The sequence below is a fragment of the Artemia sp. Qi Xiang Cuo genome, chromosome 20, assembly GCF_049724085.1.
Source record: "Artemia sp. Qi Xiang Cuo chromosome 20, ASM4972408v1, whole genome shotgun sequence".
In the NCBI taxonomy this organism is placed as follows: domain Eukaryota; kingdom Metazoa; phylum Arthropoda; class Branchiopoda; order Anostraca; family Artemiidae; genus Artemia; species Artemia sp. Qi Xiang Cuo.
Window position 1 is genome coordinate 30140922 of NC_142813.1, and position 27654 is coordinate 30168575.

General features: G+C 35.3%; 1 protein-coding gene across 1 annotated transcript; it reads right to left on the reverse strand.

The window, feature by feature from the left end:
• Positions 1 to 213: 213 nt before the first annotated feature.
• On the reverse strand, positions 214 to 27654 carry LOC148940075 (protein-lysine N-methyltransferase SMYD4-like). Its single transcript, XM_089106069.1, has 5 exons — positions 27457 to 27654; positions 8766 to 9007; positions 6771 to 6986; positions 3833 to 3963; positions 214 to 456 (listed from the first exon to the last, which is right to left on the reverse strand). The coding sequence occupies exons 1-5, from the start codon at positions 27652 to 27654 to the stop codon at positions 275 to 277; spliced, it is 969 nt and encodes a 322-aa protein (XP_088962195.1). The 3' UTR covers positions 214 to 274.

Sequence of the window (27654 nt, forward strand, 5' to 3'; positions counted from 1 at the left end):
TATCGTACTATATGTTTTACATATACATATATTTTAGAATTTTTTTTCTTAATCAACTCAAATCAGATAATATTTTAAGAAGTTGCAGTTTCCAAGCACCAACAATTTTTTTATTATTCTTATCCCTTTTCGATTATTCTGTAATAAACAAATTAAATGGCAATTTCTTTGTGCATCCATCAGGAACGTTTTAGTACATTCATTGGCTACTTATTTAAACCTTCCTAGTAACAAAATAGCTGAAAACACTCTTTTATTCAAGAACCAGTATAATCTATTTCTTAGCAGTGTAATTCCATGTAGATCCAAGTGCACTAAAACACAATCTAAGTTTGTCTTGGGCCAAATGCAGAATTTTAACTGGAGGACAAACATTTGCTTCCAACAGCGTTATTGCTTCTTGGAGTAGTGGTATTGCTTTTTTAATGTTCTTTGCGTCCATCTCTTTAAAAGCATCTGAAATTATATTGTCTCTCAAAATATTTAGCCGGGACACTTTGAATATGTTAGGTAGAACAGTTGATCGGGAAACTGAAACTCTAGGTCTGTTTTTATTTCCGGAAATATAAACTGACTTCGGTGTATTAATAGAAGCATTAGTATAACGGAATAAATCATTACCTAAGCCCGACTCTACCCTAATCTGAAAGTTGTTAGACTGAACTGGCAATGCTAGACTCCATCGTTAACCTCCTGAGACTTGAACACAGAAGCACTTTTCTTGTTTTGTGGATTTCTTTGTAATGAAATTTAAAAAAAATCATCATTAATGCTAATAAGCTGAAAAAAGTCTGGCCCTATAATTACAGCCCTGAAGGAAGTCCACAGGTGTGGACATTCGGTTCCTATCTAATTGAAAGTATAGAAACAAAAAAAAATCGTGCATTAAAAAAGATTTGTCAAATAAAACTTCCCTCTTCCTCATTATTTTTTTAAGTAAATGCTGTCTTTTTTTAATCAAAGACTAGTTGTGCACTGTGAACCCAACCATCTTAACTTTTTACAACATTCTGGCCGTCTGCGGGGAGTGGCATTTTCAAGCCACAGAATTCCTGTAAGCACAATGCTGCTTTTCCTTGTGGTGGAGGGACTTTTCTGTTTTTCATGCTCAAGACACGATTACCAGTTTCACCTGGGAATTCTTCCACTTTATAATCTTGACCTCATGACCCTTCCAGAATTGAGCAGAAACTCGACAACACAGAAACAAAGTTCGATGAGCTGTTTATATTACCAGAAACTTATGGGTCATTACACTTCAATTCGTAGAGCGCATTTTCTAGTGCGGCATCTACAAAATGATGAAACAGACTCACAGTCCACTTTTTTGTACATATCTTGAAACGATAGTTTGTTTTGAAATCAGAAGATTGTTTTGAAATCTACTTTTCTAATTAAGAGCAAATTTCAATTAAAAATTTATGCAGAAAAAGCTTACAAAAGTAATTAAGCGACCAATCATTATTATATTTAACTAAAACGAAAATTCAGCAGGCTCCGAAGCCAATTAGTTTTAGCTTTCTAGATTACTCGCTTGGAACTCAGTGTCTGCAAACGAGGACAGGGTGATTTTTGAGGCTCCACAAGAGCCATCTGTTCAAAGCTGTCTATGTGAAGTCTAGTTTAAATACAACACATTATTTTTGTTATTACTTATTCATTACATTTCCATTTTTTTTTTTTTTATCTTTTTCCTCGCTTTTTTTAATCTCCAAATTGAGGGTTTTTAAGTTAGGGAAATAGGCACTTAAAGGCACAGAAGTCTTCTGAAAAAATTGTAGATAATATTTCAGGTACAAAGAACACACATTAAGGCACTCAAAACTCGGTTAGACATCCTTTGCAACAAAAAAGTCTCTGTAAGGGAGCCACAGACGTGGACACCTAGTCTCAGGAGGTTAAAACAGCTCAGTCTGATTTGTGTAAATCTTCTAAAGAAAAGGATTTACCAATAGCCCAAAGGCTCCCAAGACTCCAGAGTATATGTTAATGTTTTGCACATCTATTTTGGAGTCTTTTGACTTGGCAGTCTATTATATTTTAAACAACTCAGAATAACCATAATAATGATAGTCAAAATTCATTGGGGTTTTAAATGTGTCAACAGCTTGAAAACTAAAAGCTAACAATAGCTTTATTAAAAAAAATACAAATGGTTGAGAAAAGTACTACCTATTCAATATACCTGCAACTAAAATAAGAGGTAAAAAAATATACCTTCGCTATAGGACCATCAAATGCCGGATATAGGAGTTGTCGTATGATTCAGGGAAAACAGAATGAAAAAAATCCGCAGTATCTTAACGACTTCAGTAATCTTGAAGTCGCCATATCTTCTCTATTACCTACTATTACTCTATTCAAAGCGCAGTACATTACTTACTAACGTTGTTTAAAGTCAGCAAATTAGTGATTTTACCAACATTTACTTTGCAAAAACGTTCAAAATAGACAGTCAAATATATCAAAATACCAAATTTCCTGCAATATTTATGATTCGCTTGTTTCAACACGAGATCACTTGGTGGGAAGGTGGCGTCATTATATCTATCCCTTGTGATGATTTTTTTTAAGTCTGTTAGTGTCTGATACGGGTTTTGATAGCAAGAATTCTACAATTTTTTTCTTAAATTTTTTTTCCGCCATCAAATCCTGTGTTTAGATCCCAAAATCTGAACGCAAACTTTGGCGCAGAATAAAAAAAAATCTTGACGCAAATTGTGAAGCAGAATCAAAACTTCGGTAAGAATTGATAAAACACAGCAAAATTGGTTAAATCGCTCACTCGTCAAAATTAGAAGTTTTCATTTTGTATTTTTTTCTTTTAGTGACTGACTGACCTCACAAGGCGGGGGGAGGGGAGTATATCCTCATGCGCGTCTTGATCGCTGTGAATATAGGTTACTAGTTTATTCTTCAGTGCAGCGGCATAGGGTATGTCTTGTCTTTATAATGTTTTTTTGCGAGCCATTCTGAATCTAGTATGAATAACTGCATAAAAGAAATAACGAAGAAAATCCCGAAAGAAGATTCATTGCTGGTCCTGATCTGAATACAGGTATCACATTTTGAAATGTTTTCAATGTTTATTTGGTGTCTGCTTACGGATTTAAGAATATACCTATATAATCTGTAATGCCCCGGTTACTCCCGGCCAATTACTTATCTCAAAACAATCGTGTGCGGCTATACAAATGGATGTTGAAGTAACTATTTTTCCGTTGTTCATTCAGTAATATGGTTTCTTATGTTTCTATTTGTGTTTGTTTCTGATAGTATTCGTTTCTATGTAGTATGTTTTATATTGTAGTATTATATGTTGTTGTAGTATTATATGTTGTAGTATGTTTTATGTTAGTTTGTAGTATGTTTCTATGTTGTTTCTATGTAGTATGTAGTATGTTTCTGTTTGTTCTCTTTTTAGTTTCTAGTATGCATTCATAAGGGTTTTTTCTGCCTAAAATAGCATAATATGTGCCCCAGGGTACTAAAAATCTTGCTCTTAAAAATAGTGACTAACGAGTATCCGAGATCAGAAATCAAGGTGGGCAAATACAAGAAAAACTCTCGAACTTCAGTGTTTGAACAGTTTTACTTCAAAACCGATTTAATTACTTCAGTAAACTGATGACGCATAAAATAACATTTGTGAAGATATTTAATCTGGGTTATTAAGGAGATTTGGTTAAACTTCTTATGTAAGCAAAACAAAAGTTGAAAATTTAGAAAAGCTGGCAGACAAATATGGCACAAAAGTAAGCTTCTTACAAAATGGCTGACTTAGAAAAGTCCAGTATTTGAGCTGAAAAAGTGAAATTTTTATGATTAGTACCTTGATACAGAATCTTGGCTTGATTGATTTGTTCGAGTTTTTCCTTCAAATTATTTGATTCTCCGCACCTTGTACACTTGATTGTTGCCTCAGTATCCTTTCCACAAATTATGTTTCTGCACTTTGAGCAGCTAGAAGTAAAGAATTCATGGGACCACACAGGCTGAGTAAGACAAAATGAGAAAACGTAACACATTAAAGAAAAATATGGTAATCCACAGCCAGTGGAAAAGAAGAAAGCCCAAATATTGTCGTCGAGAGTTCCGCTTAGCCATCCTCAGTGCTAAAAGAAGACCAAAAAGTAGCTAAAGTCCAAGAGCAAATACAAAAACATGCCTCGAAACACAAAATAAAAGAAAAGAAGCACTTTCTCAAGTACCAGTTAAAGTTTCGTGTGTGAATCACTTTTTCTTCAATTTTTGCAGTAACTATGACTGTTACGACTGGTTTATCGTCCTATATGTTCAACTGCCGATAATCAAAGAGTTTGTGGTAACGAACTGTAAGTAAGGAATGACGCGGCTTAATAGTTTTGCTGATTCCAAATATATAAGTTTCATTAAGTTTAGTATCACAGATCAAAGGCTACGAGCCTGAGAAAATTTGCCTGATTTTCCAAAAAAGGGGGAAACACCCCCTAAAATACAAAGAATCTTAACGAAAATCACACCATCAGATTCAACGTATCAGAGAACCTTATTTCAGAGGTTTCAACCCCCTATCTGCAAAAATGTGGAATTTTCTAATTTTTCCGGAAGAAAGATCACCGGGGATATCGGGTTAGGGCTCATTAGAACGAAAATTAAAAGTTGTAGCACCCTTTTTAAGTGACCAAAAGGATTGGAGGGCAACTAAGCCTCCTCCCGCCCTTTTTTCCAAAATCGCCCGATCAAAATTTTGAGATAGTCATTTTGTTCAGCATCATTGAAAGGCCCAATAGCTGTGCCTTTGGATGTAACATGCCCCCCCACCCCCGCACAGCTCCAGGGGAAGGGTCTATTTTATAAAATTTGCCCAATGTTTACGCATAGTATTTGTTATTGGGAAGTATGCATGCATTTTCGGGTGGGGGACGAATTTTCTGCTGGGGATTTTCCAGGGGGGAATTTTCCAATGGGGAGGGAATTTTCCAGTGGGTGAAATTCAGAGGGGAAATTTTATGCTGGGGGAATTTGCCAGAATTCCTATACGAAATTCTTTGTAGAAGTCTTGCTTTCTCTTTTCCGTCTCAATTTGACGCGTGGAGTTGTTAAGGGTAATTGTCCGGGGTAAATTTTCACTGAGATTTAATTGTCTAGAGGATATTTCCGTGGGTAGGGGGATTTTTTCGTGAAGCTGCGGCCATATTTTCTGGCCTTATTTAAGAACGATCAGAAAATAAATGAAAAAACAAGTTTTTTCAGCTGAGAGTCAGCAGCAACATAAAAATTTCAAACGAACAGAAATTATTGCGTGCATGAAGGGGGTTGCCCCCTCCTTAACACCTCCTTCTCTACGTGAAAGTTTGTATTATGTCCCAATTCTTTAAGAGCGACTCCTGAAACACAATGGTCGTTTAATTAGAACAGTAAGAAGCTTTTTTAAAAATATTAAAAACACTTTAGTGTAAATAGCGAGGTGTTGAGGAGGAGGCATCCCCCTTCATATAAATAATAATTTCAGTTAGTTTTAAGTTTTAATGTTGCTCCTAACTTTCAGTTGAAAAAACTAGTTTTTTTATTTAATACTATACTTAAAACTGTTTTCCTTAAGCCAGTAGTTTAGGTTGGTACCCCACCCCCTTGAATGCAAAATGTAAAAATTAAAAAGACAACTTTTTACAATATTTATTTTTTCAAAAATTACTTTTCCAAGCCTTTGCCCCCCTCCTCTTCCCTGGGAAAAATACTTATGAAACCACGTTTGTTGGGAGTTGATATTGAGATAATAGCCGAAGATTATAGTTTAAGACAAAGAAATTCATACAGAGTATGATTAAAACCAAACGACCCTTTTTATCTCCAAGTAATGGAACTTTTATTTAAAATCCCTATGTTTTTTCGGAATCCCAAGGTAAATAATTGAATATGTTTTTTTGGTTATTTCGAATGATGGAAAAGGTAGTCTTCCTGGGAACGATTGAGTTTTTTCACAGCTATTTTTCACAGTATAGAGTGGCTTACTACATCAAAGGAGGACTAATTGCTTTTTTTTAAAGCAAAACGCTCTATATTAGGCCTGATTGATATTTATGGAAGGTTTTTGCAAGGAGAAGAAACACGAATCGCTGCCTGCGGGCATCCCCAATTTTCCCTATGATTAATTTTGCATTGCAAAACTAAACAAACGTTCAGTATCAGGTTAGATCATTTTAAACGAAGGAAATAGAAAAAGAAGGATATACAAAATACAAATATAAAGGATACCCAAGAGCCAAATCATATTAAGAGGATATTTTATGTAAAAGAAAAAGAAAATACAATACTTGAAGTCAAATTCACTTGGATTATTTGACAATTCAAACAATAGAATACAAATTTAGACATGGAATGGAACGCCAGATGTACTAAACGAATATCGCACAAGAAGAAAAATTAAACTTCCACAAGGTTCATCCCCTACAAAGCAAGAAGAACTAAATGGAAGAACTAAATGAACTTGAAGAACTTAATTAGTCTATTTTTAATCCAAAAAAGTCTTCAGTTGAACTTTAAACTTGAAACTAGCTTCAGTGGATTTTAGTTGAGTTCTTTTTCAGCAAAATAAACAGTCTTACATACAAACATTTCTATTTTGCTGGCTGTTGGGCTATACTGCTTTTCCTAGGTGATTGGATAGATGAGTAAGGTCAAGACCTTGTTCAAGTGCTTGTTTATCTCAATTGATAAAGTAGGAAAACAGTTGTTTTCTTCTTCTTCTTTTTTTAACCAAATAATTACCTTTAATACATTATACAAACCTAATTCTTCGAATTTCTACTTCCAGCTCTCTGTAAGTTGGCCAATTATGGTAGCAGGCGTCACATTGGCAGTCAAACCAATATCTTCCATTTGTAGTTCTTTTTCTCTCCTTCAAAGATTTATGAGTAAAAAGAGGACCGTAGTTATCTAGGATTGGCTCTTTTGACGGAATTTTTCTAAGTGCTCTAATGACAAGCTTTGTGCCGGAGAAATACCTAAGTAAAGGAAAGTTGGTCATGCAACATTGGATTGTTCATGGGGCCAGATTTCCTGGCATTATTTAAAAAACGATCAAAAATTAAATGAAACAAGAAGTTTTTTCAACTGACAGTAAGGGGCAACATTAAAACTTCAAACGAACAGAAATTATTACGTACATGAAGGGGGTGCCGCCTCCTGAACACCTCGCTCTTTACGCTAAAGTTTGAATTCAGTCCCGATTCTTTAAGAACGAATCCTGAAACATTTGGGATTGTTTTTTGTCTCTTTATTAAAAACATACTATCGTTTCAGCAAAAAACTATTTGGTGTTATGAAACCCCCCCCCCTTTTCTAAAAAAAAGTTCTATAGTTTGATTTCGGAGTTAATGACTTAGGCAAATAATTACACACAGGAAAATAATTTTCTACCACAGTTTCATAGCATCTATAGCAAATAAAAAAGGAGTCGAGAAGCAATCGCTAATCTTCTCATTTTTTCCCCCCTTTATGACTAGACCTGCTAGCCGAAGGTACTACCAACGATCCTCTATATTTTAGAGATCCATTTTATAAAACCGATAAAACTAAAAAGCTCTCATGCACTACCGTAAAACTCAGCAAGTTTTCTTGCCCCAATACGCTAGAAAACCAAAAGGGTTCAGTTTTATGTTTAAGCTTTGCAACATGATATCAGTTTTGGTGCATGTGAGTACGCCAGAGGATTGATCTTTGGATACTCTCTTTCCAGGAATCTTGAATTTTACACTCTTTTCCCAAAATTCTCTTACTTGCTATGCAATCGATCGGTATTTGTATTTTTCACAAATAGTCTTCTCCCTCAAATCCTGACTTTTCTCTGAAATAAATTCTTGCATTCGTGCCTATATCCTCAATTCAAATATTTATAAGTCCAAACTAGGGAAGAACTACTTTTATCATTTTTCATACCACTTTACAGACAAAAAACTGAAACACTTAGGATATTCAAAATTGCACGAAGTTTGCTCAGAAAAATAAATAAATTAAAATCCCAAAATAAATACAGTGCTCTCTTAGGCAAGATAAATATCTAAGTAAGGAGGTGGGGGGGGGTGGGTTCTCCCCCAAATCTGATGACTTTACAGTGTATTTCTAATTTCTTATACTTTCTGCATAATTCAGATACAAAATTCAGTTTTTGTTTGTAATTTTCGCCACATTTACTTTTATTTAAGCTGTGTTCCAGGACTCAACTATCATTAATAACCGTTAATTATTATTTATTATCCTCTACCTAAAATGGCATTTAACAAGTTTAATGCCTAAAAAGATTATAATACATGAAAGGGGGATAAATTTAAGTATTTCTGCACCTAATAATAATATAGGTAGCTTATAATTTTGCGTTATCTGTTCTTTTTTGAACGCAAATAAACACAAATAATTATTTATCGTTACTAGTTGTTGACTTAATAATTACGGCGTTTTTCGTTATCCCATAAAATAATAAAACGTGCAATATGCCCTTTGGTTTGGAGAGTGACGGTATTCGTGTCTAGACACGAATCTAGAAGGTGACCTTGTTTAACGAGGTCTTTCCATCCTTGATGGGTTACCATTGATCTATCCCTATGTCTACGGTGGTATATCATACCTCATTTAAACTACAATTTCATCATTATTACAAATAAATCCTGGTTGATCTACTTCGTTGAAAACACATTAAGATCAATGGTACCTACATATCGAATAGGTAATGTCTCAAAATCTGTCACATCGCTGCAAAAAAAAAAAAAGAAAAAACATCGATCTACCTTGCAACGTTAGGATAACAGGAATGATTTAGCAATGAAGCTATCTGGTAGATCGCAAGTCCAACTGAATGTGTCTTTGCATTATTAAGTCCTTTGCCATTTATAAAAACAAGATCAGTGATCTCGTGGGCGTTGAATTGAAGAATCTGTAGATTTCTAAGAAGTAGTGAGCTGATAAGGAGTTCATCTTCATCTAAATCAGGCACTTCTGTGAAAAAATGGGAAACAAATAAAATTGAAGTCTGTTCAAGTAGAAAGTATATAACTGAGTTTTCCATTACATTGACTTCTACAAAATCAACATTTATCCAAACTTCGTTATTTTTGGCAGGATATTAAGTTAAATTTATTTAATTGACTATTTTGATAGTCTCAGGTAAAACAGGTAATGAAAATCATAACGAATTCGAATCAACATAATAAAAGAAAGTCACATTTATAAAAAGACAAACAAAATTCAAAAAGTAAAAGGAAAACTAGTTTAGAAATTTAAAACATCGGATTTCGATGTAAAGCTCACTGTAATAAATATTTATAATTTTAGCACTAGTTTTAGGTATGTGTAAAATAAAAAACAAGTTTTTTCAACTGAAAGTGAGGAGCAACATTAAAACTTAAAACAAACAGAAATTATTACGCATATGATGGGGATTACCCCCTCCTCGACACCTCACTCTTCACGCTAAATTTTTGTAGCACTTTTAAAAAAGCTTATGATTCTTCCAATTAGATGAGCCTCGTATTTCAGGAATCGATCTTAAAGAATTAGGACAAAATTCAAACTTTAGCGTAAACAGCGAGTAGTTGAGTTGGGGGCAACCCCATCATATGCGTAATAATTTCTGTTCGTTTTAACTTTTAATGTTGCTCCTTACTTTCGGTTAATGTCGCTTCACATAACACTAATTATAATATATTGCCATTAATAGTCATAATTGAACATGCATAGGTGTCAATAATACTGATCAGCAATAAAATTATCTTCGTTTACACTGAAATTCCGCTTCCTTTGTCTCCCGGATCAGGCCTGTTTTGATCTATTCCAATTTACCAACAGTTTTCACTATAGAAATCTTATAATCATTCAAAGCCATCTCTTCCTGATTTTTCCATTATAGTATTTTACAGGTAATTACTTTGTTAAAAAAAAATAAAATAAAACTGTCTTCCTAATTTAGTAACGGAGATAAATGAGCACTTGGACAAGGTCCAGACCTTATTCATATATCCAATCACCTAGGACAAAACAATGAATTCAATCCAATAGTCAAAAAATCATGTCCAAAAGAGAGCAATTTAACATTAATAAATGTTACATCTTTGTCCAAAACCAAGCAAAAGCACCTTAAGTCAACAAAATTTTTGTGATTCTTACAAATTACGATTTTTTTTATGTTTTTTGGTGATTTGTTTTCTTATAACACATTTCATGCTTCCATGGCTGTTCCGAAAAATGTCATGTTTCTAGCTTGGACTGCTTAGTCAAATTTCAATTGACAGGAAGACTTAAGTATACTTGATTTTATCTATTCTGTGGATACCTATTATGATTAGAGTAGTACCTACCATATTGCGTACGCCCATAGCAATTCCCATGTTATTTGCTTGGCTTATGTTCCTTCCATGCTATTCTATGTCCCTTCCATTGTTATTCTATGGGACCTCTACACGTGATTAAACACGTTATGAAACTACATGCTATTTGCTTATGCCCTGTTGGTACCATTCCAAACGAGCGGGGATTCCCCACCTGTTCCTAAACATTGCAAAAAAGATAGCAGTATGAACGGGGATTCCCCACACAAGTGGTGCTCCTTATTTCTAGTTGAAAATGCTTATTTTTTTAATTAAATTGGGATGAAAAGTCAAAGTCTAACACTAGGGAGTTGAGTTGCACGGGAGTTGAGTTCCACGGAGGATTGAGTTGCGCGAGGGGTCCATTACAGGGGTTATAGTTGCCCGAGGGTTTAGTTAAATCGGGTCGATGTTCACTCATGGTTAGTAGTACAGGGGGTCAGTCGTCTGAAAGGTCAGGGGGCAAGAGGGTCGGTTGTCCAGGGGTTCAGTTACATGGGGGGGACAGTTGTACGGGGGTTGAGTTAAATGGGGTTGAGTTGCACGGGAGTTGAGTTGCACGGGAGTTCAGTTGCACGGGGGTTCAGTTACATGCGGATTCAGTTACACGGGTTTAGTTAAATGTGGTTGAGTTGCACGGGGGGGGGGTTGAGTTGCACGAGGGTTCAGTTAAAGGGGGTTCAGTTGCACTGGGGTTTGAGTCATTTTTACGGGGTTTGAGAGACTCTGTTGCCTGGTTCCGTGTGTTTTTTCTTTACTTGGTGCTCATTAAAAAAAAAACGATAGAAATAGTTATTTCCTTCAAAAATATTTTCCGATGTAAATAAAAGGAATCTATCTTTGTAATTAGAGAAATGCTCCCTTTTGGAAAAAAGGGCATCGCACGCTTGTGTTATCTTAGAGATTAATGCGTAACTCGAGACATCTTGGCAAAGTTTTTAATAGAGGTTGTTTCCAAAGAGAAATTATGAAAAAATTGTGAGTAAGGGTTCAGTTGTAATCAATAGGCTCATCAAAAGAATGGGTTTCTTATGCTGATTCCAAAGATCTAGGATTCATTAACTTTAGTGTTGCCAATCAAAAGCTATGAGCTTGAGAAAATTGCCTAATTATCGAAAAATGGAGAAACACCCTCCAAAACTCGACAGGGATGGAATTGTCTTGGGGGGAATTTTCCATGGAAAAGGAGGAGGGTATTTTTACGTGAAAACAACTCCGACCATGGCCCGCCCCCTGTGATCAGAAATTAAATTAAATTATAAACAGTTTTTTCACCTCTTGAATACACAATGCAGAAATTTCATTCGGGTATTTTTACGTGAAAACAACTTCAACCATGGGCCGCCCCCTGCAATCAGAAATTTAATTATAAAAAAAAAGTTTCTTCACCTCTTGAATACACAATGCAGAAATTTCGTTCAAAAAATTATGAAAAAATTGTAAGTAAGGGTTCAGTTGTAATCAATAGGCTCATCAAAAGAATGGGTTTCTTATGCTGATTCCAAAGTCTAGGATTCATTAACTTTAGTGTTGCCAATCAAAAGCTATGAGCTTGAGAAAATTGCCTAATTATCCAAAAATGGGGAAACATCCTCCAAAAGTCGACAGGAATGGAATTGTCTTGCGGGGGGATTTTCCATGGAAAAGGGGAGGGTATTTTTACGTGAAAACAACTTCAACCATGGCCCGCCCCTTGCGATCAGAAATTAAATTATAAAAAGTTTCTTCACCTCTTGAATACACAATGCAGAAATTTCATTCGTGTATTTTTACGTGAAAGCAACTTCAACCATGGCCCGCCCCCTGCGATCAGAAATTAAATTATAAAAAGTTCCTTCACCTCTTGAATACACAGTGCAGAAATTTCATTCGGGTATTTTTACTTGAAAGCAACTTCAACCATGGGCCGCCCCCTGCAATCAGAAATTAAATTATAAAAAAAAAAGTTTCTTCACCTCTTGAATACACAATACAGAAATTTCATTCAAGAAATTATGAAAAAATTGTAAGTAAGGGTTCAGTTGTAATCAATAGGCTCATCAAAAGAATGGGTTTCTTGTGCTGATTCCAAAGATCTAGGATTCATTAACTTTAGTGTTGCCAATCAAAAGCTATGAGCTTGAGAAAATTGCCTAATTATCGAAAAATGGGGAAACACCCTCCAAAAGTCGACAGGAATGGAATTGTTTTGGGGGGAATTTTCTATGGAAAAGGGGGAGGGTATTTTTACGTGAAAACAACTCCGACCATGGCCCGCCCCTGCGATCAGAAATTAAATTAAATTATAAAAAGTTTCTTCACCTCTTGAATACACAATGCAGAAATTTGATTCACGAAATTATAAAAAAATTGTAAGTAAGGGTTCAGTTGTAATCAATAGGCTCATCAAAAGAATGGGTTTCTTATGCTGATTCCAAAGATCTAGGGTTCATTAACTTTAGTGTTGCCAATCAAAAGCTATGAGCTTGAGAAAATTGCCTAATTATCGAAAAATGGGGAAACACCCTCCAAAAGTCGACAGGAATGGAATTGTCTTGCGGGGGGATTTTCCATGGAAAAGGGGAGGGTATTTTTACGTGAAAACAACTTCAACCATGGCCCGCCCCCTGCGATCAGAAATTAAATTATAAAAAGTTTCTTCACCTCTTGAATGCACAATGCAGAAATTACATTCGGGTATTTTTACGTGAAAGCAACTTCAACCATGGGCCGCCCCCCGCAATCAGAAATTAAATTATAAAAAAAGAGTTTCTTCACCTCTTGAATACACAATGCAGAAATTTCATTCAAGAAATTATGAAAAAATTGTAAGTAAGGGTTCAGTTGTAATCAATAGGCTCATCAAAAGAATGGGTTTCTTATGCTGATTCCAAAGATTTAGGATTCATTAACTTTAGTGTTGCCAATCAAAAGCTATGAGCTTGAGAAAATTGACTAATTTTTGAAAAATGGGGAAACACCCTCCAAAAGTCGACAGGAATGGAATTGTTTTGGGGGAAATTTTCCATGGAAAAAGGGGAGGGTATTTTTACGTGAAAACAACTCTGACCATGGCCCGCCCCTGCGATCAGAAATTAAATTAAATTATAAAAAGTTTCTTCACCTCTTGAATACACAATGCAGAAATTTCATTCGGGTATTTTTACGTGAAAACAACTTCAACCATGGGCCGCCCCCTGCGATCAGAAATTAAATTATAAAAAAAAAGTTTCTTCACCTCTTGAATACACAATGCAGAAATTTCATTCAAGAAATTATGAAAAAATTGTAAGTAAGGGTTCAGTTGTAATCAATAGGCTCATCAAAAGAATGGGTTTCTTATGCTGATTCCAAAGATCTAGGATTCATTAACTTTAGTGTTGTCAATCAAAAGCCAAAAGCTTGAGAAAATCTGATGAAATAATTTAGGTCGTATGATCAATTTAATTTTTTTTTTTAATTCAGTAGTTTTTCAGTAAGGACACTCGATATCCTAAAAGTGTTTGATTCAAACTTTTACCTTGAGAATCGATGTTGTTAGAAGAACTTCAAAAGGATCGTTTATGAGTGCTGGCGTATCTGATGAAATAATTTAGGTCGTATGATCAATTTAATTTATTTTTTAATTCAGTAGTTTTTCAGTAAGGACACTCGATATCCTAAAAGTGTTTGATTCAAACTTTTACCTTGTGCATCGATGTTGTTAGCAGAATATCAAAAAGGATCGTTTATGAGTGTTGGTGTATCTGATGAAATAATTTAGGTCGTATGATCAATTTAATTTATTTTTTAATTCAGTGGTTTTTCAGTAAGGACACTCGATATCCTAAAAGTGTTTGCTTCAAACTTTTACCTTGTGCATCGATGTTGTTAGCAGAATTTCAAAAAGGATTGTTTATGAGTGCTGGCGTATCTAATGAAATAATTTAGGTCGTATGATCAATTTAATTTATTTTTTAATTCAGTAGTTTTTCATTAAGGACACTAGATATCCTAAAAGTTTTTGATTCAAACTTTTACCTTGTGAATCGATGTTTTTAGCAGAATCTTAAAAATGATTCTTTATGAGTGCTGGTGTATCTGATTAAATAATTTAGGCTGTATTATAAATTTAATTTATTTTTTAATTAAGTAGTTTTTCAGTAAGGACACTCGATATCCTAAAAGTGTTTGATTCAAACTTTTACCTTGAGAATCAATGTTGTTAGCAGAATTTCAAAAAGGATCGTTTATGAGTGCTGACGTATCTGATGAAATAATTTAGGTCGTGTGATCAATTTAATTTTTTTTTTTTAATTCAGTAGTTTTTCAGTAAGGACACCCGATATCCTAAAAGTGTTTGATTCAAACTTTTACCTTGAGCATCGATGTTGTTAGCAAAATTTCAAAAAGGATCGTATATGATTGCTGGCGTACCTGATGAAATAATTTAGGTCGTATGATCAATTTAATTTATTTTTTAATTCAGTAGTTTTTCAGTAAGGACACTCGATATCCTAAAAGTGTTTGATTCAAAATTTACCTTGAGAATCGATGTTGTTTGCAGAATTTCAAAAAGGATCGTTTATGAGTGCTGACGTATCTGATGAAATAATTTAGGTCGTATGATCAATTTAATTTTTTTTTTCATTCAGTAGTTTTTCAGTAAGGACACCCGATATCCTAAAAGTGTTTGATTCAAACTTTTACCTTGAGCATCGATGTTGTTAGCAGAATTTCAAAAAGGATCGTTTATGAGTGCTGGCGTACCTGATGAAATAATTTAGGTCGTATGATCAATTTAATTTTTTTTTTATACAGTAGTTTTTTTTTTAGTAAGGACACTCAAGACAACACGCACACTGAGAAAACACACACACACAGATACGAAACACATATAGAGACGACACATGAATAGAGACAACACACACACACACAGAGACGACACCCATACAGAGACGACACACACACAGAGACGACACACACACAGAGGCGACATACTCACAGTCACGACTTACACATAGAAACGACACACACACACACACACAGACAGACGACAAAAGCACAGAGACGAGAAAAATCTATAGATGACACACACACACACAGATATGAAAAACACAGACACAATGCACACACACAAAGAGACGACACACACACACACAGATAAATCAAACACAAAGAGACGACACACACACACAAACGACACACACACAGAAGAAAGATATGTACAGAGGCCACAAATACACAGAGAGGAAAGGCACAAGGAGATGACTCATACGGAGAAATGAGACACACACACACACACACACACACACACACACACAACACACACACACACACACACACACACACACACACACACACACACACACACACACACACACACACACACACACACACACACACACACACACACACACACACACACACACACACACACACACACACACACACACACACACACACACACACACACACACACACACACACACACACACACACACACACACACACACACACACACACACACACACACACACACACACACACACACACACACACACACACACACACACACACACACACACACACACACACACACACACACACACACACACACACACACACACACACACACACACACACACACACACACACACACACACACACACACACACACACACACACACACACACACACACACACACACACACACACACACACACACACACACACACACACACACACACACACACACACACACACACACACACACACACACACACACACACACACACACACACACACACACACACACACACACACACACACACACACACACACACACACACACACACACACACACACACACACACACACACACACACACACACACACACACACACACACACACACACACACACACACACACACACACACACACACACACACACACACACACTTGCACAGACACGACACACAAACACAGTCATAGTGAGAGTGGCGCGCCACTCTAAGTGAACGTAGATCAACCCAACTTTTTGGATATCTCTCTCACTATGACTCTGTTTGTGTGTCGTGTCTGTGCGTGTGTCGTCTCAATGTGTGTGTCATCTCTGTGGGTGTGTCGTCTCTGTTTTTGTGTCTTCTCTGTATGTTTGTCGTCTCTGTGTGTGTGTCGTCTTCTCTGTGTTTGTTGTCTTTGTGTGAGTGTGGGTGTGTGTGTGTGTGTGTGTCGTCTCTATGTGAGGTTGTCGTCTCTGATTTTGTGTCTTCTCTGTATGTTTGTCGTCTCTATGTGTGTGTCGCCTCTGTGTATGTGTCGTCTGTGTGTGTGTGTTTCGTCTCTGTGTTTGTGTGTCGTCTCTGTGTATGTGTCGTCTCTATGTGTGTGTTGTCTCTCTGTGTGTGTAGTTTCTGTGTGTGTGTCGTATTTGTGTGTGTGTCGTGTATGTGTGTCTGTCGTCTCTGTGTGTTTGTCCTCTCTGTGCGTGAGTTGGTTCTGTGTGTGTGTGTCGTCTCTGTGCGTGTGTCGTCTCTTTGTGTGTTTCGTATCTGTGTTTGTGTGTGTGTATGTTCGTGTGTGTGTGTCGTCTCTTTGTGTGTGTGTTGTCTCTGTGTGTTTGTCGTCCTCTCTGTGTGTGTATCGTCTCTCTATGTGTCTCGTCTCTGTGTGTTTGTCGTCTGTGTGTGTGTGTTTGTGTGTGTGTGTATGTGTTTGTGTGTGTGTGTGTGTGTGTGTGTGTGTGTATCGTCTCTATGTGTAAGTCATCACTTTGAGTATGTCGTCTCTGTGTGTGTGTCGTCTCTGTGTTTGTGTCGTCTCTGTGTGGGTGTCGTCTCTGTGTGTGTGTGTTGTCTCTATGCATGTTGTCTTTACGTGTGTGTGTTTGTCGTCTCTGTGCGTGTGTCGTAACTGTGCGTGTGTTGTCTCTGTGTTTGTTGTCTTTGTGTGTGTGTGTCGTCTCTATGTGGGTGTGTTATCTCTGTTTTTGTGTCTTCTCTGTATGTGTGTCGGCTCTATGTGTGTGTGTCGACTCTGTGTATGTGTCGTCTCTGTGTTTGTGTCGTATTTGTGTTTGTGTCGTCTCTTTGTCTGTTTTGTCTCTGTGTCTGTGTGGTCTCTATGTGTGTGTGTTGTTTCTGTGTGTGTGTCATTTATGTGTGTTTGTCCTCTCTGTGTGTGATTCGTCTCTTTGTGTCTGTCGTCTCTGTGTGTTTGTCCTCTCTGTGCGTGAGTTGGCTCTGTGTGTGTGTGTCGTCTCTGTGCGTTTGTAGTCCCTGTTTGTGTGTCGTTTCTGTGTGTGTGTGTGTCTTCTCTTTGTGTGTTTGTGTTGTCTCTGTGTGTGTGCCGTCTCTCTGTGTGTGTGTTTCGTCTCTCTATGTGTCTCGTCTCTGTGTGTTTGTCGTCTCTCGTCTGTGTGTGTGTGTGTGTCGTCTTTATGTGTAAGTCGTCACTTTGAGTATGTCGTCTCTGTGTGCGTGTCTTCTCTGTGTGTGTGTCGTCTCTGTATGGGTGTCGTCTGTGTGTTTGTGTGTGTGTGTTGTCTCTATGCATGTGTCGTCTCTATGTGTGTTTCGTATCTGTGTGTGTGTGTTCTCTCTGTGTGCGTGTTGTCTTGAGTGTCCTTACTAAAAAAAACTACTGTATTAAAAAAAAAAAAATTAAATTGATCATACGACCTAAATTATTTCATCAGATACGCCAGCACTCATAAACGATCCTTTTTGAAATTCTGCTAACAACATCGATGCTCAGGGTAAAAGTTTGAATCAAACACTTTTAGGATATCGGGTGTCCTTACTGAAAAACTACTGAATTAAAAAAAAATAAATTAAATTGATCATACGACCTAAATTATTTCATCAGATACGTCAGCACTCATAAACGATCCTTTTTGAAATTCTGCAAACAACAACGATTCTCAAGGTAAAAGTTTGAATCAAACACTTTTAGGATATAGAGTGTCCTTACTGAAAAACTACTGAATTAAAAAATAAAATAAATTGATCATACGACCTAAATTATTTCATCAGATACGCCAGCACTCGTAAACGATCCATTTTGAAATTCTGCTAACAACATCGATGCACAAGGTAAAATTTTGAATCAAACACTTTTAGGATATCGAGTGTCCTTACTGAAAAAACTACTGAATTAAAAAATAAATTAAACTGATCATACGACCTAAATTATTTCATCAGATACACCAACACTCATAAAGGATCCTTTTTGAAATTCTGCTAAAAACATCGATGCTCAAGGTAAAAGTTTGAATCAAACACTTTTAGGATATCGAGTGTCCTTACTGAAAAACTACTGAATTAAAAAATAAATTAAATTGATCAGACGACCTGTAACCATGTAACTGAATCCCCGTGCAACTGAACCCTCGTGCAACTCAACTCCCGTGCATCTGAAGCCTTGACATCTTTACTAATAAATACAGCTAATCATGCTATCCCCAGGACAACACCTAAGAAAACATTTTCTTCTTGAAGCGGTTGACGGCGTTTTGAAGACATAGTGTCTTGGCTAATGGTCCACGACGTCTGAACCGCAAATAGCTGCGTCGTCAGCGCAAGGAATTTCTAGCGCGGCTGCGTGCTAAAAGAAGGGCAAAAAGGATGAAAGCGGGAGTAGTGGGATCGGATCGGGGAACTAATAGGCGACTCACTGCATCCTTTTCAGCCTAACACAATAGCAAGCTGAAATTGCCAAAATCATTTGCAGAAGAAGGCGTTTGAGAAACCATTTTGAGCCGTTCTGAAGGTCTATAAATAAGGTAGAAAATGAGAAGCTTCATTCTTGAAGTCGGACTTTTGTCAGATTTTTCGGTTCGAGTCAAACATTTGTCGGATTTAGGACTTCCACAGTGTCGGAAAAATTGTCGGATTTTCTGTGGTCGGGTGTCGGAATTTTCAGGATTTTCAAAAAGACGGAGCAGAAATCTAGTAGGAACAAAGTGGAAGCACTTTTAGGATATCGAGTGTCCTTAATGAAAAACTACTGAATTAAAAAAAATAAATTAAATTTTTCATACGACCTAAATTATTTCATCAGATACGCCAGCACTCATAAATGATCCTTTTGAAATTCTGCTAACAACATCGATGCTCAAGGTAAAAGTTTTAATCAGACACTTTTAGGATATCGAGTGTCCTTACTGAAAAACTACTGAATTAAAAAAAATAAATTAAATTTTTCATACGACCTAAATTATTTCATCAGATACGCCAGCACTCATAAACGATCCTTTTGAAATTCTTCTAACAACATCGATTCTCAAGGTAATACTTTGAATTAAACACTTTTAGGATATCGAGTGTCCTTACTGAAAAAATACATAATTAAAAGAATGAATTAAATTGATCATACGACCTAAATTATTTCATCAGATACGCCAGCACTCATAAACGATCCTTCTGAAATTCTTCTAACAACATCAATTCTCAAGGTAATAGTTTGAATTAATCACTTTTAGGATATCGAGTGTCCTTACTGAAAAACTACTGCATTAAAAAATAAATTAAATTGATCATACGACCTAAATTATTTCATCAGATATGCCAGCACTCATGAACGCTCCTTTTGAAATTCTGCTAACAACATCGATTCTCAAGGTAATAGTTTGAATTAAACACTTTTAGGATATCGAGTGTCCTTACTGAAAAACTACTGCATTAAAAGAATGAATTAAATTTATCATACGACCTAAATTATTTCATCAGATACGCCAGCACTCATAAACGATCCTTTTGAAATTCTTCTAACAACATCGATTCTCAAGGTAATAGTTTGAATTAAACACTTTTAGGATATCGAGTGTCCTTACTGAAAAACTACTGCATTAAAAGAATAAATTAAATTGATCATACGACCTAAATTATTTCATCAGATACGCCAGCACTCATAAACGCTCCTTTTGAAATTCTTCTAACAACATCGATTCTCAAGGTAATAGTTTGAATTAAACACTTCTAGGATATCGATTGTCATTACTGAAAAAATACTGAATTAAAAAATAAATTAAATTGATCATACGACCTAAATTATTTCATAAGATACGTCAACACTCATAAATGATCCTTTTGAATTTCTGCTAACAACATCGATTCTCAAGGTAATAGTTTGAATTAAACACTTTTAGGATATCGAGTGTCCTTACTGAAAAACTACAGCATTAAAAGAATAAATTAAATTGATCATACGACCTAAATTATTTCATCAGATACGCCAGCACTCATAAACGATCCTTTTGAAATTCTTCTAACAACATCAATTCTCAAGGTAATAGTTTGAATTAAACACTTTTAGGATATCGAGTGTCCTTACTGAAAAACTACTGCATTAAAAAATAAATTAAATTGATCATACGACCTAAATTATTTCATCAGATATGCCAGCACTCATAAACAATCCTTTTGAAATGCTGCTAACTACATCGATTCTCAAGGTAATACTTTGAATTAAACAATTTTAGGATATAGAGTGTCCTTACTGAAAAACTACATAAATAAAAGAATAAATTAAATTTATCATACGACATAAATTATTTCATCAGATACGCCATCACTCATAAACGCTCCTTCTGAAATTCTGTTAACAACATCGATTCTCAAGGTAATAGTTTGAATTAAACACTATTAGGATATCGAGTGTCCTTACTGAAAAACTACTGCATTAAAAAATAAATTAAATTGATCATACGACTTAAATTATTTCATCAGATACGCCAGCGCTCACAAGCGCTCCTTTTGAAATTCTTATAACTAGATCGATTTTCAAGGAAATATTTTGAATTACACACTTCTAGGATCTCGAGTGTCCTTACTGAAAAACTACTGAATTAAAAAAAATAAATTAAATTTATCATACGACCTAAATTATTTCATCAGATACGCCAGCACTCGTAAACGATCCTTTTGAAATTCTGCTAACAACATCGATGCTCAAGGTAAAAGTTTGAATCCAACACTTTTAGGATATCGAGTGTCCTTACTGAAAAAATACTGCATTAAAAAAATAAATTAAATTTTTCATACGACCTAAATTATTTCATCAGATACGCCAGCACTCATAAACGCTCCTTTTGAAATTCTGCTAACAACATCGATTCTCAAGGTAATAGTTTGAATTAAACACTTTTAGGATATCGAGTGTCCTTACTGAAAAACTACTGCATTAAAAGAATAAATTAAATTGATCATACGACCTAAATTATTTCATCAGATACGCCAGCACTCATAAACGATCCTTTTGAAATTCTTCTAACAACATCGATTCTCAAGGTAATAGTTTAAATTAAACACTTTTAGGATATCGAGTGTTCCTACTGAAAAACTACTGCATTAAAGGTATAAATTAAATTGATCATACGACCTAAATTATTTCATCAGATAAGCCAGCACTCATAAACGATCCTTTTGAAATTCTTTTAACAACATCAATTCTCAAGGTAAAATTTTAAATTAAACACTTTTAGGATATCGAGTGTCCTTACTGAAAAACTACTGCATTAAAAGTATAAATTAAATTGATCATACGACCTAAATTATTTCATCAGATACGCCAGCACTCATAAACGCTCCTTTTGAAATTCTTCTAACAACATCGATTCTCAAGGTAATAGTTTGAATTAAACACTTTTAGGATATCGAGTGTCCTTACTGAAAAACTACAGCATTAAAAGAATAAATTAAATTGATCATACGACCTAAATTATTTCATCAGATACGCCAGCACTCATAAACGATCCTTTTGAAATTCTTCTAACAACATCGATTCTCAAGGTAATAGTTTGAATTAAACACTTTTAGTATATCGATTGTCCTTACTGAAAAACTACTTAATTAAAATTATAACTTAAATTGATCATACGACCTAAATTATTTCATCAGATACGCCAGCACTCATAAGCACTCCTTTTGAAATTCTGCTAACTACATCGATTCTCAAGGTAATAGTTTGAATTAAACACTTTTAGGATATCGAGTGTCCTTACTGAAAAACTACTGCATTAAAAAATAAATTAAATTGATCATACGACCTAAATTATTTCATCAGATACGCCAGCACTCATAAACGGTCCTTTTGAAATTCTGCTAACAACATCGATTCTCAAGGTAATAGTTTGAATTAAACACTTTTAGGATATCGAGTGTCCTTACTGAGAAACTACTGCATTAAAAAATAAATTAAATTGATCATACGACCTAAATTATTTCATAAGATACGTCAACACTCATAAACGCTCCTTTTGAAATTCTGCTAACAACATCAATTCTCAAGGTAATAGTTTGAATTAAACACTTTTAGGATATCGAGTGTCCTTACTGAAAAACTACTGCATTAAAAAAAATAAATTAAATTGTTCATACGACCTAAATTATTTCATAAGAGATGCCAGCACTCATAAACTCTACTTCTTAAATTATGTTAACTACCTCGAGTGTAAATTTAATACTTTGAATTAAACACTTTTATGATATCGTGTGTCCCTACTGAACAACTACAGCAATAAAAAATAAATTAAATTTATAATACGACCTAAATTATATCATAAGATATGCCAGCACTTATAAACAATCCTTTTGAAATTCTGCTAACAACACTGATGCCGCGTGTTTAATCATGTTTCTTGGAAAGGTATCCACGAGTACATACTCTGAAAAGGTGCCAAGGAACGTAATCTCCCCAAATAACACCATTATAAGTACTCTAAGACACCTCGCCCCCATCATCCCAACCCTCCAAAAATATTTTATTCGGAGATTTCATGTTAAAACATTATCCAATCACTAATTACCCCTTTTTTAGAAATGTCAATCAAACAATTCCGATTGTAAAAGCGTATTTAATCATGTTTCTTGGAAAGGAATCCACGAGTACATTCTCTGTAAATGTGTCAAGGAACGTAATCTCCCCAAATAACACCATTATAAGTACTCCAAGACACCTCGCTCCCATCATCCCATCCCTCCAAAAATATTTTATTCAGAGATTTCAAGTTAAAAAATTATCCAATCACTAATTACCCCTTTTTGCAAATGTCAATCAAGCAATTCAGATTGTAAAAGCGTGTTTACTCACGTTGCTTGGAAAGGTATCCACGAGTACATGCTCTGAAAATGTTCCAAGGAACGTAATCTCCCCAAATAACACCATTATAAGTACTCTAAGACACCTCAGTCCCATCATCCCATCCCTCCAAAAATATTTTATTCAGAGATTTCATGTTAAAAAATTATCCAATCACTAACTACCCCTTTTTTGCAAATGTCAATCAAACAATTCCGATTGTAAAAGCGTGTTTAATCACGTTGCATGGAAAGGTATTCATGAGTACATGCTCTGAAAAGGTGCCAAGGAACGTAATCTCCCCAAATAACACCATTATAAGTGCTCTATGACACCTCGCTCCCATCATCCCATCCCTCCAAAAATATTTTATTCAGAGATTTCATGTTAAAAATTATCCAGTCACTAATTACCCCTTTTTTGCAAATGTCAATCAAACAATTCCGATTGTAACAGCGTGTTTAATCACGTTGCTTGGAAAGGTATCCACGAGTACAATCTCTGAAAAGGTGCCAAGGAATAAAATCTCCATGTCTAGCTCTAATGTCACACGCGTGGGTTTTCCATGTATTTTTTCATGTACCGTTCATATTGTATACACTTTTGACCATATTCTTATAGGCGTGAATGTACAGTTGAATGTACGGTTGAAATTGTGCATATAGATACTACTAATATATATGTAAATTTGTGAATTAAAAAAAAACATTCTTCCATCTTTCTGTTCTAAATTTCTAAAACCATCAAGTTACAAGCTGGACGAAACGTTTTAAGAAGTTTGGGTAAAAAAATAGTTAGTGAAGGGAACTTTCTGAACAAGTTTCTATCATAAACTACATTAGAATTACATATTTTAGTTCCCGAGTTCATGGGAAATTTTGCTCCGGAGTGTAATCTGAAATAGACTGACTTTCACCGTTTTTTAAGCAAGGAAACTCGCCAACATCAACTGTCTTTCAAACAGTTCCAAAACGTTAAACGGTAAACAACCCCTTTCCAGGAAAGCTTCCTTTGATGTTTTGAAGAATATATTGAAGCTGGGTTAATGGAAACTTGGAAGATTCCACTTAAAAATCAGGCCGTGAAAATTCCTGCAAGTCTAGTTCACGTAGCTCAACTGCTTATCTTTAAAATACGAAAGAAAGTTTGTCCAAAAGTCGATTGCTTCACTTAATCATTTAAAATAGCCGTAATATATCAAGGAATATAAACAAAACCTGACTATCTAAACTTCACTCCAGAGTTGTTTACTAAAATCAAAAATATCTTTTTAATTTATCCACAAATGACGATATGAAACAAAAACAGAGACAACGAATTCTTTTTAAATAAAAAAGGAAAAAAAAACAAATAGTTAATGCAATATGATAAATGCCAATTTCTTTTTGTATATGGTAAAAATTAGGTGAAAAGGGCAGAGGTTACAAAACAAAATTTTGGCCAAAAATTTATTAAAACAGGAAAGAACAATAAAGCACTTTTTAAACACCATAAATCATTTTTAATTTATTGATTTCTTTCAACATCGTCTCTTTGAATAACACTAGTTCCAATTTGTTCTTTCTGGAACCCTTTTCCAGGCCCACCCATAGCTGAACCTGTAATTCCTTCAGGAGTTCCCCCAAAATACGTTTTTCAAAGAAAAGTAAAGAGCTATATTAAGCCAAAAATAGACAAAAATAAATCCTATCATATAAACCTCCCCCCCCCCGCCCTAAAGATTCCCCCGAAAAATATCTCTAGACTCCAAAATAGCCTACACTATATGTAATAAAGTGGGACGGTCAAAGCTTGCAGCCCATCCTCTGCGGAGGAAAGTCAGTTATCCTTAGACATAGTTACTCGATCTTTCAACTATACAAAACAAAACAAATATCTCAAAATATGATCATACAGCATTGGGAAAAAGGGGGGTGGGAGAAGGGCTAGCTGCCCTCCAATATTTTGGTCACTTAAAAAGGACACTAGAACTTTTGATTTCTCATCAAACAAGCCTTATTTTGACGTTTTAGAGTAACTGGTTCGTTACAATCACCCCTGCGAAAAAAAATAAGCACCTGAACAGGCATGTGGAATTTATCTTTGTGAAAAAAATTGCAAATTCCGTATTATTGTATAGAGGAGCTTTAAACCTCTAACCAGGGGTTCTTTTATATGCTAAATCTGATGTTTTGATTTTAATTAAGACTAATTTATGTTTTTTGGACGTTTCCCCTTTGTTCAATTACTATTCAAAAAACCCAAAGTGAGTTTTTAGGAGATTTATACATTTATAAATTATGGATTGTTACTATTAAGAGAGTCAGTGGCAATGTGACGTTGATTGGTGACTGTAGGGGGAACAAAAAGTTTGATATTGTTACCACCGGCTCTCAGTTTTTCCACTGCCAATGTAACAGAGCTCATAACCTGTTGTTTTAAACATGAAGAATCGCTGAAGTGATATTGACATTGCATCAGGTGCTGCAGCAAGTGTTTTTCACAAAATGAATCTTGCTGGAGCTAGTTGTAACTTTATGTCAATCTTAACATTGGGAGGCAACCATTGTGGTATATTAAATATTTCATGATTTTATTTTCTAACTAAATGATAATCTTGGGTCACTGCAGCAGTTAAATCATCGTCAGTATCAACATTCGATTTATATTCATAGCCCAGTGCCTGTCCTCTCAACTCTTTGTATGATTTTCAAGTCATAAACATAAATTGTATGAAGCATGCTTAGTTTGATAAATTATTGCTAGTGCTAATCAATGTTCCGTTAATGGTCACAATAATTTTTTTGAGCAAGTTGTGTAGGATACAGTTTTTATAGGATAGACCGTCGGTAGCAATGGGAGATTGATTGTCTGACTTTTTCTTCACCACAATATTTAAATCAATAAATGTTGATGATAATATGATGAAAAAATCTTCACTGGAAAATATTTGAAAGTATAAATTTTCAGACAGGGGTTGTTGAGGATTAACTTGTTCATAGTAGCCATGATTAACACTGACATCAAAATTTTAATGATTGAATAGATTCAACGACGAGGTACTTGATGGATAGGATTCTTTGTGGGGGATACAGGTCATCTTAAGAGAAGAAATCCTCCTTTGATTGAACAAGCTTTTTTTCTTATTCTTTTTCTTTTTTCTTCAAGGTCGTTGTTGATTTATTTCACTTTCCACCTGGGTGAGATTGATGAGTGAATGACGATCACGCATTCTCTTTAATTCCTTCCCATTTTAATGAGCTTTAATTTGTTCTCAGACAGCTCTTGCTGAAGATCTTATATTTTCGTTCAGACTGTCATTGACGTTTTTACCCGAGCCACAGTCCTGTAGTGTTGAAGCAGCAAAATTTGTTGCAGTAGGTAATATGTTTTCTGGCAAAGGGTATTGCAGAACGAAATAGCCTAGCAAACCACCCACCAAGACCACAGCCAGACATTGTAATACGCTCCTCGTAATAGTCTAATCCATGACCTATTTGACGGGAACTCAGAGCACCAACATAACAATCAATGTCAGGACAGATAAATAGAATTCTTTTATTGTTCATCTTAAACAACGGGTCTAAAGTGACTTGTAATGACACATAAACTCTTTGTTATAGCTAAAAGATCTCCGGGTTCACTTCTTAGAGTAAACTAACAGAGTTCCAAATACGAAGTGTTTACGAGAACATACCGGAGATGTCTTATATTGTAGTGGTGAGCATTGATTTCAACACCTTTTCTATCTAGAACACGTAGATTGGGAACATATGAGTTATCAATTCTTGACGGTTCCACATATTAACTGTAAATCAATAGACAACTATCAGAGGAGAAACTAGGTGCATAGTCTGCATAGATAACATGTTTTTTGCCACTGAAATTTTCTGCTTTAATAATAAGATCTTTAAAACCAAGAGCCTCAAGTAAATTCTCACTGATTAAATTTCTTTTATTATCAAAAGGATTGGTGATATATATTCTCCTTTGTTCTTTCGAATACTTGAAAATGAAACCATCATTTTTTCGACTTGGAATTTTTTTGTTGATAAATCGACACGGCTCATGCATATTGTTGTATTCCCTGTAAGGTACGGTAGCAATAGGGTTATCATCCGAGTCCAAAGTTAACACACCACCATCATCACAGAAGTCAACGATTATTACTTTAGTCTCAGATGGGTTCTCCTTTCTTATAACATGATATGTTTTATTGATAATACAATTGACGAGAGCAACTTCATATCTACCTTGAAATTTGATGGCAGGGGAAAGTTTAACCAAAAAATCCAT

Bases quoted from the DNA above. Each gene is read 5' to 3' on its own strand.
- LOC148940075 (XM_089106069.1), bottom strand. From the start codon at position 27,654: ATGGATTTTTTGGTTAAACTTTCCCCTGCCATCAAATTTCAAGGTAGA. The intron at 3,964-6,770 runs GTTTGTATAATG...CTTTACTTCTAG, and splicing joins GTAGAAATTCGAAGAATTAG to CTGCTCAAAGTGCAGAAACA. The intron at 457-3,832 runs GTACTAATCATA...ATATAATTTCAG, and splicing joins AGCCAAGATTCTGTATCAAG to ATGCTTTTAAAGAGATGGAC.